This window comes from Chionomys nivalis, chromosome 2 (assembly GCF_950005125.1).
Source record: "Chionomys nivalis chromosome 2, mChiNiv1.1, whole genome shotgun sequence".
Lineage (NCBI taxonomy): Eukaryota > Metazoa > Chordata > Mammalia > Rodentia > Cricetidae > Chionomys > Chionomys nivalis.
Genome location: NC_080087.1, coordinates 111,176,873 through 111,189,558, shown reverse-complemented (window position 1 = coordinate 111,189,558; position 12,686 = coordinate 111,176,873). Strand labels below are relative to the sequence as shown.

At 43.3% G+C, this 12,686-nt stretch overlaps 1 protein-coding gene across 1 annotated transcript in view; it reads right to left on the bottom strand.

Moving 5' to 3' along the window:
* LOC130870222 (component of Sp100-rs-like) overlaps positions 1–12,686 on the bottom strand; it is a 35,136-nt gene continuing 22,450 nt past the window's right edge. Inside the window, exons 2-8 of the mRNA XM_057762839.1 lie at positions 11,034–11,190; positions 9,987–10,155; positions 6,735–6,812; positions 5,139–5,204; positions 4,488–4,631; positions 794–898; positions 1–209 (exon numbers count right to left, since the gene is read on the bottom strand). Of these exons, the coding sequence (XP_057618822.1) occupies positions 6,742–6,812; positions 9,987–10,155; positions 11,034–11,190 (397 nt within the window). The 3' untranslated portion in view covers positions 1–209; positions 794–898; positions 4,488–4,631; positions 5,139–5,204; positions 6,735–6,741. The remainder of the gene's footprint in view (positions 210–793; positions 899–4,487; positions 4,632–5,138; positions 5,205–6,734; positions 6,813–9,986; positions 10,156–11,033; positions 11,191–12,686) is intronic.

The window sequence follows — 12,686 nt, the reverse complement described above, 5'->3', positions numbered from 1 at the left end:
AGGTGTAGAGAATGGGCGGCTGGGCTCTTCGATGTCCCCCAAGAATGGAGAGTCAGGAAACAGGAGACGTGATCTCCTAAGGGAACCTCTGCATTCTGGAGCCCAGGGTACATGGTCCTCACCCTCCTCATCCACCTGATGCCTGCGTCTCGGTGTCAAGGTGAAGAGTTCCAGGAGTTCGCTCTCATCTTCCTCATCACTGCTGATCACTGCACAGCAATACAAAACCCCTTAGGGCTCTCGGTGAATGACCTCAAAGCTGATTCTACTGGAACCCCAGAATGCAGACACAGGGATGACCCAGAAGCTTGGGCAATGTTTAGGTAGCAATGCCCCTGCCATAGTTGGTCCCTCCACTGTGTTCTACTCACTGCTGACTTTAAGGTGGCTTTGGTTATCCCAAAGCCTTACAGTCACATCTCCATCTCCTTAGGCTCTTTTCCCCCTTCCTGCTGTCTCTACCCATTTCTCTGTCCCTGCTGGCTCCTCCCTCTGCCTTCTCTCACTCTGTGGATCCCCAGTGCTTTCTGCCTCTACCCCATCCCCCACTACCCACACACCCTTGGCTTCCTTGTCTAACATTTCATTGTAACTCTTTCCTCCCAGATCTCTTAAAACCATCCCATTGCCTACCTGCTTTTCTAGGTAATGGAGTGCCAGAGCCCATGGCTCCCTGCATCTATCTGGGGCTCCCAGGGCCACCCAGCTGGACTCTGATCACATGCTCAGCCAGTCACCTCCACTGTGACTTAGAAGGGTCACCAACAGCACAGGCATCTTAAGTTATCCTTACCAATGACGTCATCCTCTTGGTTCTGCATTGTCCCTAGATTCTGTAAGCTTTCTTGTTTCACAAAACAAGGTTGCATCCAATTTTCACGTGTATGTAGGTTTGTCCCTGAAAAAGAAGAGAATGTTACTTGAAGAATTCTCATCCACTCCCTTGAAAAAGCTTCATGGAATCCTGTTCTCTCTCCCCTGACACTTGACTGAAGAGCACAAGGATAGTGCTAAACTTTTGCAACCTTAGCCAAGAATTGTTGACTCACCTACTAAGACAGGATCAATCATGAGTTCAAGGTCAACATGGCTACATAAAATAAGAACTGGTCTCAAAAAGAGAGAGAAGGAGGGAGTGAGAGAAGAAGGAAGGAAGGGAGGGAGGGAGGGAGGGAAGGAGGGAGGGAAGGAGGAGGATGAGGGAGGGAGGGAGGGAGGGAGGGAGGGAGGGAGGAAGGAAGGAAGGAAGGAAGGAAGGAAGGAAGGAAGGAAGGAAGGAAGGAACTTTCACACTTGTTTTTTTCTACCTCACCCCTACAGCACATCTTCCTTTCTTCAGACATCAAGATTTTTCTCGCAGCCCTGACACCATCTTTTTTTCTGTTTCCTCTTTTCCCTCTCCCTGTTACTATCATTTACCAACTAATAACTATGTCAGCTAAAGTTTGTATTCCTGACATAATCAAGTCATTTTGACTCTATTAAGATCTGTAGTTCTCCTGCCTGGTATGGTGATACATGCCTTTAATTCCAGCACTCATAAGGCAGAAGCAGGTAGATCTCTGAGTTCAAAGCCAGCCTGGTCTACAAAGTGAGTTCCAGGACAGCCAGGACTACACAGAGAAACCTTGTCTTGAAAAACAAAAACAAAAGAAAGACCTGAAATTCTCAACTTAATTCTTTTGACTGTCCCATCCTCAGGTTCTGTATCCAAAGATTCAACCAGCCATGTATCAGAGACACTTAGAAAAACATATTTCATCTGTACTAAGCAGGAACACATTTAGTTCTTGTCACTATCCCCTAAACAATGGAACAGGGCAACTATTCCTATTATATTTACATTACATATGGTGAGCAATCTAGAAATGACTGAAAGTAAATAAGAGGATGTGTGTACATTACACTAAAGATTTGAACGTCTGTGAGTTTCAGTACCCATGAAGAGAATCTATTTCTCCAGAGATACTGAGAGACAACTGTCTGCATAAATGTAATTCTTACAACTGTTTTTGCTGTTTTCAACTTTTGTTAATTTTGTAGTGTGTGTGTGTGTGTGTGTGTGTGCTTGCACACACAAACAGATGTGGAGATCAAGAACAACCTTCAGGAATCAGTTCTCAATTTTCACCATGTGGGCTCCAGGAATTGAACTTGGGTTATCAGTCTTGATAGCAAGTGCCCTTTCCTGCCCTTTCCTGCTCTCGCTGGCCCTGAAGTTTTCCACATAAACGCCAGCAATATCACAGGACCAAAACACAGCTCCCACGTTCAGGGTCCAGAAATAGTGCTATTACATGACAGATCTTTTGTTACATTCGGGGCAGGTCATGTTCACAGAGCGGGGTAACTGATAGGGCCTGGATGCTGAGGGAAAGAAGGACTCAAAAGGACTCCTGGGCTTCCTGCTTGAAGAACTGGGCATGTATCCACCTTAGCAAAGAGGAATCTGTGGCAAAGAAGGCGAAGGGGTTGAAGAGGGGAAGGTTTGTGAAGAAGAGGCTGCGCTCGGTTTGGTGCACTACGCTTGAGATCCCTCAGCTGAGAAGGGAGATCTGTGCTCACCCCAGGAGGCTATAGGAAAATCCACCTCAAGTCAGAAGTGAGGCTGGCCACCCCCACAGGGCCATTCCAGGAACTGGTTGCGGAGGTTGCCTTGTCAACTGAGCAAGTTGTCTAAGCTGAGAGGCTGTGGCTGTGGCTGCTCAAGTGGCTATGGAAGCTGGCCACTCAGGTCGGACTGAAGCGGGCCTCTAGAGTGGCAGGCTCAAGTGGCAGAATCCGAGTGCAGAAGTTAATGGTTGCCATGGCAATAAGGGTTTCCCCAGCAGCCACAGAGGCTGGAGCAGATGCAGCTGCCAGGATGGCAGCCCTGCCAGGTGCAAGGGACCCAGCAGAGGTGATGCCTGACCCTGAATCCTACTCCCAGACTGTGGCTGTTTAGGCTCACTGCAGAGTGATGCTGGCTGCTGTCAATCAAAGGCCTGAGTGTTATGGCTCCAGCTTCCCTACCCCAAGTAGTCTGAGCAGCACACATAAAAACAGCCTGTATTCAACAGAGGTAATCAGGAAACACACACACACCCTTCGGGGAAAGGCCAGCCCTTCCTGCTCTATCACAGAGTCCCACCCCTCCCTTCTTCCTCCAAGAAGCCTTCTTCTCTGATCTCTCTCACTTGTGAGCCTGAGGGCCACACACATTTTCATGCTTCAGTAGTAACTTTAACCATCCAGGATAAAGATAACCTCCGTACCCATGTCTGCCAAGCTGGAAAAGCAAGGCTGGACTGACCTCTGTAATTCACTGCTTGATGGTTCATCTATGTTTTCTTTCCTCATCCTCTACTTGGGTCCCCTCTGTCCCTTACCTCCAGGGAGGAAGAAAGTGGCAAGCAGATAGCCACAAGCAAAGGGCTACAAGAAACCGGGCTTAAGGAGACGCTCTCTCTAAAGCGATGTTAATATTAGATAATGGGCTTCTAGAATCTCCCGCCTTAACTACCTTGCCTCCCTCATATCTTAGGATGCAGCTAGAAGCTGGCTTGAGTACGTGAAAGAGGCAGGGGTGAGTGAGGAGAAAGCAAGTACCCCCTCCCTTCACACAATGATCTGACGCACAAGTCGTCTGTAATGTGAGATGGGGCTATAAGATGGCCCAGGGGGTAAAGCACATGTTGCTGGCGGAGCCTGATGAGCTGAGTCAAATCCCTGGAGCCCACTCTTGTCCCCTGACCTCTGTGTACATGCTAGACGACACATGTACCCACACGTACATCATCCACACGGACAATAATAAAAATATTGAAGTAATTTTAAAAAGTGTCAATCCGATCCTTTGTCTTGTTCTTCATGTGGATGTAGGAAGGGGGTCTTGTCTAACCTTTCCTCCTTTTGGAGTTGGGGAGCATTAGGCTTACTGGGAACTTAAGAGACAGAGAAAGAGAGAGGTCCCAGAAGCCATGGCTAGGAAAATGTGATCATTCTGAGGTTGGGTATTGGGAGCTACAGTGAGCTGCAGCTCAGGAGAAAATACTGCCCTCTAATGACCCCAGCTCACCTCCAGTAAGCCCTGCTCATCTCCCTCTCTTGCCACTCCTTCTGTCTCCCCAGCTTCCATCCACAGGCACTGCGGTTTCTCCCACAAGGAGGTATTGATGTATTGATTTCTAGGGTCACCCCATTTCTGTCTCTCCTTACCCTCCAGAGGAACTTCCCAAGTCCAGTGGACTTCGCCGCTGTTTCTCTTCCTCCTTCACTATTGTCTCCCAGACTCTATTTCTATGATTGTCCTCACCATGGAAAGTATCAGATACGACGTTGATTTACATCATTGTCTCCTTGCTGTGGACATTGGTCCATTCTGCTGTGGTTGCAGCTTTATTTTTAAAGATCATGTGGAATAGCAAAGACACCTCCACTGCCCTGGGATATGCGGCCGACAGCCACCACCCATCACCCAGGCAGATACCAGACTGTCCCAGCCTCACCTGCTTGCGTATGTTCACAGTTGGTTCGATGAGACTCATGCGGATGAAGAATCGAATGGACCGTATCTGCGTTCTTTGACTTCACATTCCACGAAGACTCTGTAGACTCTGACGATCGTTTTCCATTTCCAGGTCGGATGGCCCCTAGACAACAATGTATTTTTATAAGCATGACATTGTGACATAATGAATAAGAACCTGAGATTTGGGACTAGAGAGATGACCCAGGGGGTTAGGAGCACTGACTACTCTTCCAGAGGACCTGGGTTCAGTTCTGAGCACCCACATGGGCGCTAACAACCACCTGTAACTCCAGTTACAGAGATTTGAAGCTACCTTCTAGCTTCGAGGGCTCTACATACCCATGACGCACAAACATAAACATAAGCAAAACACCTCTACATACAAAAATGAATAAATAAAATAACCTGCAGTTTTTAATTAAGTGCATTAATCAATCAAATAGACATGTTCAGAAACCCTCCTAAGCAAGGCAGGGGACAAAGTCCCTGGCATTTAAACCCTGAACTTGGAGAGATAACAGCTGCAAACACTGAGCACTCTGGACAGTCAGTAATACAAGCAGATGGCCCAAAGCATATGACAGAATGAGATGAGACCACAAAAGGCACAGAGTTAACAAGAACAGACCATCAGATGAGGCGGGATCTGAGGGTGACCAGGTCAGACTTCCTTGAGAGCAGCTGTCCCCAGCTCCTATGGAGCAAAAATTAGATGTTTATTTCAGGAGTGAATTAAGAGTTCTCTTTTGTCTTCAAGATGCAAGAGCTGAAGGATCCCTTAAAACATCAATCCAGAGCCCATCTGGCAATCACAAGGTCCCCCCGATTCTGTAGAGTGCAAGGCTCACCCTCACCTCCTTGGGCCACCCTAACACTTGGTTGGGGACTCATCTTCATATCCATGGCTAAAGATGCCCCAACGCACACTCCCACACTCCCGCTGGCCTTTTCGTGAGTATTCAGTGCCATCCCCAACCACTTCAGCTCTTGCCACTCTTTGGTTACAGTATCTTTCTCTCTACCTCTGTACCCTGCTTTTGTTGCTGGTTTCTGCCTTTTTCAGTAATTGTCTAGGTAGCCACACAGGGTTAAGAAAGCAGGCTCTGGGTTTTGAATACCTTGTTCATGAAAACTATGTATGTGGTCTCTCCAGAATTTAGTGTCCTTGCCTACAAATGCTGCACCCAAGTGACATCAACCTTGGGTGGCAACTCGAATGCTGAATTCACAGCAAAAATAAACACTCAACCCAAGTGAACTGTCAGCAACCGGTACCTTTTATTTTTATGTCTTTTGTCCTTTATGTTCTGCCTCTCATTCTCACTTCCCTCTTCCAGTTCCCGATACTCTCCAAGTAGTCACGCACTGTTCTTGTACTTCTACTATGTCTTCTCAATGTCTGTATGTCTATATTTCTCTACTCTTGAACAATAGTAACAGATTTATATTTACAGATCATCTTTGCTGTCATCAAATGTCTCTTCTTGAATGGTGTTCATTGTAGACCCACAATGTTGAGCCCCTTGCAGCTTTCCACAAAGAACTCTTAACATAGAATCCACACTCAGATGCCCAGTCAGATACCTAGCAACATCAGAAACACTCACCATCCCTGAGCAGAATGTGTCTCAACCCCATCCTAATGAGGTCCCAGTCAGGTCATTTGTAACCTGACACAAAGTTGGCACTGGTGTTGGAGGATGACTCAGAGGTTAAAATCACTTGCCGTTTTTTGCAGAGGGCCCAGGTTCAGTTTCCAGCTCCCACGTGATGGCTCACAACTGTCTGTAATGCCAGTTTCAGGGGATCTGACCCTTTCTTCTGACCTCTGTGGGTACCAGGCATGCATACCATGCATGGACTTGTGAGCAGAAACACTCATATACATAAAATAAAATAAATAAGTCCTTTTGGAGGGAGCAGAGTACAGTTTCAAGACAAGAGTTTCTTTGTATAGCCCTGGCTTCCTCTGTAGACCAGGCTGGTCCTGAACTCTCAGAAGTCTGTCTGTCTCGGCCTCCTGAGTGCTGGGATTAAAGTCATGCACCACCACCACCCCATTTCTTTTTTTTAGCAGCACTCCTCCACGTTTTCTATTCCTTCAGAGTTCTCTGCAGAGCACTGCCCATCCCCCACTCTCACGCCACACCCCACCACCCCAGGAGCTCAGTTCCAAGTCTCCTCTTTCTCTTAGTTAACCAGACTTTCACCCAGTTCTAAGTACCTTGCTCTCAGCGTGGATGCACAGTGGCAAGTTTCTGGTCTTGCTTACTTCTCTGGGATAAATATTTGTCCTCTAGCTCTGAGCAGAGGGAGAAAGGCATTAGTCCCTGTGGGTGAGTGACAGCTCCCCCCAGCCACTTGAAACAGTGGGGTTGAGTGGGAACAATCACACGGATGAACTTCTGTGAGTTATTGTATGTCGGTGGGAACTTCCAACTCTTGGGTCACTCTGGATATCAATGGCTAATGTCTAGATATCATTTGTCCCTTCCTACAAGGCAACCAAGAGGAGAAAGCAAAACAAAACCACAGAAATCATATAGACCGGTGGTTCTCAACCTGTGGATTGCAATCCCTTTGCAGAGGTCACCTAACACCATCGGAAGCCACAAATATTTATCATTACTAGTTGTAGTAATAGCAAAATTACAGTTATGAAATAGTAATGTAATAATTTTATGGTTGGGGATCACAGCAGCATGAGGAAGTATATTAGAGGGTTGTGGCATTAGAAGGTGAAAAACCACTGCTGTAGACAATAAACCTCTTGAGGTTTGGGGTTTTTTTTTTAAGATTGATTTTGTTTAAAGTTATATGCATGTCTGTGTATCTTCTTGTCACTGTGTGCCTGCAGAGACCAAAAGAGGGTATTGGATCCCCTGAAGCTGGAGTTATAGGTGGTCATGAGCTACCCAGTGCAGGTGCTGGGAGCCAAACTCGGGTCCTCTGCAAGAATAGTAGATGCTCTTAATTGCTGAGTCATCTCTCTAGCTCCTCTCTCAGTTTCTAAGGATAATGGCACAAGGGGAAAAAAAATCATCAAAAGTAATTAGTTGCTTAATCAAGTGTAGTGAAAGCTTACCTCAGTTCAGTGGAAGAAGTGCTCCTATGGGCTATACAGACCTCAGTAAAGAACAGGGGTTCCCTCTAGAGTAAGGTGAATAAGGTCATAGAAATACCCATATCGATATGTAGAAGTTTTAAATCCCAAGAGCTTCAAAGATGGGCTAGCAAAGAGGAGAGTCTGAACTTTCTTGGGAGAAGAAAGATGAGCAGAGAGTGAAGGAATCCCTAAAGGGCAGTCCGGGCCTAAGCACTAAGAAAGGCTCTGAGACTAAATCAGGAGTGAAGACAGCTGCCCTGAAGGAAACTCCAAGATTTCATGAGAAGATCCAGGGAGGCTGCCCACAAGATGATACAGAACACACTGTCAAATTTAGATGACGGGACACAGAAAGCAATTTAGCTATACTGATTAAACAAATAAAAAATAGAGTTGTTGCATCTAAGTGGAACATTTATGGCAACCCCTCACCCTAAGGCTTGGGGCATATTGAAAAAGAGAGGGCAGAAAGAATGTAAGAGTTGGAGGAAGGAGAGGAGTGTCGTGAACCTCTGTCTTCTGGACATGATAAGACTGCCGAAATCATGAACACATAGTAGCTGTGAATACCTGTACAAGATCTACATAAGAACAAGCCAATCAACACTTCTGCACTTATGGGGAGGAGTCATGAGGCCCCACCCGCAGCTGAGTTGCTATTAGCAGCTCATGGTTTCTGGGAGAGAGTCATTTTTCTTTGGGGGTGTGGCTACTGATAGGCTATTCATATTTCAGTGAATGCCCCACACCTATGCATATATGGGTGGCACTAATTAGACTCAGTAGATTATGAATAGGAGAAGGAATAAAAAGATGAAAGCAATGATGAAGAAGAACATGAAAGCATAGGGGGATATGCAGGGAGAGTTGTGAGGTATTCTATGGGGTCTGAGTCAATATGATCTAGATACAATGTATACATGTATAAGTATTGTAGTCTTAGAGAACCAGCTCCCAGGCTGCACACAGGGCTTGTAAGGAACTCACAACATCGTGAAGCTAAGACATTTTATCTGAGGGATTTTTGGGGAATAGGGAAAAACTCATATGCATTTTAAAGGTTACTTTCACTATTTCCTCATGTTGACTCTCTCTTTCTTTGTTCTACATAGCTATATATACCCAACAGAAAGTCTTCAGGCAATATGAAAGTTACATTTGAAGGTTACATTTCATTTGATAAGAAAGAGTCATCCTGACAGTTCATGTGAAATAGATCTTAGATTCCTAATTGGTGGGATGTAATCTCACAGCTGCAGCTTCAAAGAATCAGTCATTGTTATCTATTTAGAGAGACACCTTTATAAAACTAAACTACTGATTAGTCTAAGAAAATTAAGGAAATTGTGTATTGCAGTCTATATTTCTGAGTGTAGTAAACATTTTAAACTAACATTTTATGGTTAATAGAAATGCTGGGCTTTCTCAGACTCTGTCATAAATGCTTCGGTTAGAATCTCCTAACATAAATCCACTTGGCACTTTCCAAGTCACAGTGACATTAAAAGTGTTTTACATCTTGAAATATATTTTTCTGTCCTCTGTGTCACTTCTAATTATCTAAAAACATTTGTAGCACTCATTAGAGGCTACAGAGTCAAGTTATCTTCTGGAGCCTTGAGTAGTCAGAAGGTGTTTTTACAAATTGAGGTCAGGAATAGGTGCAAGGACTAAATCATTTGTCAGTTGGCAATAATTGGACTTTTGTATTTATGACCTATACAGATAGCTCCGTATGCCATTGTGAACTAAGATAGGAAATGTTTACCTAAAAACAATTAGCAAGGCTACTGGTCTAATCTAAAGTTACTTTGAAAGCATTAAATCAGCTAATGGTATGAAAACTATCTTAATGCAACTATATTCCTATGTCAGTCTGAGTTATGATATAAAACATATCCTAAGTGTCTTACAGTTGTTGTGGAACAATAAGCCTAGTTTTAAAAAATATCCTAGTATTATTTCTATTCATCAAAATTATACACAGTTAAGGAGAAATCATCTTCCTGATAATCCACATCTATAAATGTGCCCAGTAGAAGGAATAGATTCATGAGATGAACAAATTACAATATAGGCCATGGGAGAGACTCCCCGCAGCAAATATATAGTAGCAGCAAGCATGAAGGGACACAACAGAAGCAAAATACATTTTGGGGTGTATATTCATTCTCATAATCCTTGTTTGAATAAGACATATCCATCAGGGAGATATTCTTCTGGTGGAATGACACCTGAACTTCTATTGCCATCTGCTGCACCTCTGATATGGCAATGCTACCAGTATACGAGATTGTCAAAGAATAAGCAAAAAAAAAAAAAAGTTAAGATAGAATTTCACCACAAAAGGAAAGTAAAAGAAGAAATTACCAGCTTCCAAGTTTTTATGAATTTCTCTTAAACCAGGATAAGCTTTCAGGTTCGTTCTGTTGAACAGAGTGCATAGAAATGACCAGTCAAATAACTTCTCCAAGTTATCCAGAATTTTGTACACCACGTTCTCTACAGGAACCGAGTTCCTACAGGCTTCATAAGAATCCTGTTAAAAAGTTCAACAGAGAGAGTGTCAAAGCATTGTTTCATCTGATGTAAATAGACATCATAATGAAATACTGTCCTGGGGACCTAAGGATTCTGGTTTCTCCAGGAAATTCCATGCTGGCAGTCAAGTGACTAGTCCAGAGAAGATTTATTTTTCATAACTTGAGCTCTCTACTACATCAACATATGGCTTTTATTTCATCATAAATATAGATATATATGTGTGTGTATGTGTATATATTAACATATAATATATATACACATATATTAATACACACATATATTAACTTTACTCTTAGCAGAATAAAGAGAGATTAAAAAATAACTGGGGAGTTCTGACCAATATTATCAATCCATTTTCTTCCACCAATTCCTGTCTTTAATGATTTTAAAAATCATTAATCAACAAGCCTTAGATTTCAATAGTAGTATTGTTCTAGTTCTTTCATGATCTTAATCCTGCTTTATTGTAAGTCATTAATCACTATCCATCAGCGGTCCTGAACGATTTCTTATTTCTTTCATTTTCTTTCTTTTGTGTGTATGTGGCGTGTGGTGATAGAGAGAAGTACTAGATGTAGATATAGCCATCAGAACACATCAAATGCTAGGAGTCAATCAGCACCCACCCCCCGTTACAGTTCAGCCACGCTGTCAAATCATCATTCATCCACACCCACAACTGCCTCCCTCGTTAGGGAGCAGAAGCTTCTTGCTACCTTCTACATGATAGGACAATTAACAAAGATGAAGGGGTCTTCCCACACAAGAGCATACAAGGCTTTTTAGCCATCTAGAGAAGCCTGGCATTCAGGATGCCAAACACTGGTTACTATAGAGCGGAGTTCCCTGGAGTGATGAATACATGTCACTTACAGCATAGATTTTGTCCGTGATGAAGGAGCGGTCCTTGAGGCTTTCTAGGAAAGGAAACAGCTTGGGGATTGCATGAGCTATCTCTGTTTTATTTTCCTTGAAGTAATCGAAAAATATCTCATCAAAACTTTTCTTTTTCTGGACCACTGCAAGCATGCTAAGGTGGGAAGAAAAGAAAACAGTGAGAAAATAAACACAGGATTTCCCAGCACATTTCCCATTCAGGAATAAATGACTTCTGATGTGTGGTTTTGAAAAGTAAATTGCCAGACTCACATAAACACGGCCAGTGAACAAAGAAAAGGAAACAGTTGTTGAAATCCAGGCCCAAATGACTTCCAATGTATGGTTTTGAAAATACAAGACTCACATGAACACTACCAGAGAACAAAGAAAAGGAAACACTTGCCAACTTGCTACAGAAGAACAGAAAACTCTTGACACTCAAATTTAAAAAGATGTACAAAAACGAAAAGTTACAAGTTGTATCTTTTGAGGATACAAACTAGGAAACTGCCAACGAAACAGTGAAGCCAATCCAGAAACATTCACAAGGAGGATCTTTTCCAGAAATACAAGAATTATTCAACACTTAACAGTCAAAGACTATGGGGCTGGAGAGATGGCTCGGTGGTTAAAAGCACTGTCTACTTTCCAGAGGCCCCAGGTTCAATTCCCAGCACCCGCATTGACATCTTACAATCATCTCCAACTTTGGGGGATTCGATACCATCACACAGTCATACACGCAGGCAAAACACTAATGCACATAAAATAAAATTTTAAAAATCATTTAGAAAGAAAGGAAGGAAGGAAGGAAGGAAGGAAGGAAGGAAGGAAGGAAGGAAGGAAGGAAGGAACGTAGATCTATTTTTGGGTGATTGTATACTTAGAAAAACTAAAATATTTTATAAGCAAATTGTTAGACTTAATTAGCAAATTCAGCACAGTATCTGGAGTCAAGTCAATATGCTAAAATCCACTGTATTTCTAAGCACTAGCAAATAACAAGTTGAAATAAGAACAGAAAAGCCATTTCCAGCAGTATCAAAAAGTCATCGCCTATAAAGATAAATCTATCAAAAAGTGAGTGATAACATGAAATGAAAATCACAAGCCAGGCAGGGTGGTGCACACATGTAATCCTTGCACTGAGAGGCTGAGGCACAGGATCCGAAGAAGTTCAAAGCCAGCATGGGCTATACGACAAAACCCTGTTTTGATTTGTTTTTGTCTCGTTTTGTTTTTAAGACTTTTTAAGTTTTATGACTGGATTGTGAAAATAAAGTAGATGTGCACAATGGATGATTTACTGAGCTGTAAAGAAAGGTGGAACTATGGGATTTGTGGGGAAGTGGATGAAAACGGAAGATACTGTAGTAAGTGAGGTAACTCGGGCTAGGAAAGACAAATAATGTATGTTCTCCTTCAGACTGGATGCTGCTGTCTAACGTTTACACATGTGCATTTATGCAGAAGAGACTGTGTGCTCAGCAAAGTGTGGAAACCAGGAGAGAGGGGAAAAAGATTACAGTGTGTTGGGTGTCTTTATGTGTAGTAGAACAAGGTGAATTAAACGTGAAAGGCAGATTCTGGGGGAGGAAAAGTATAGATGGGAAGTGGATCAGGGAGATGGAGAGAGGGAAAGGGTAG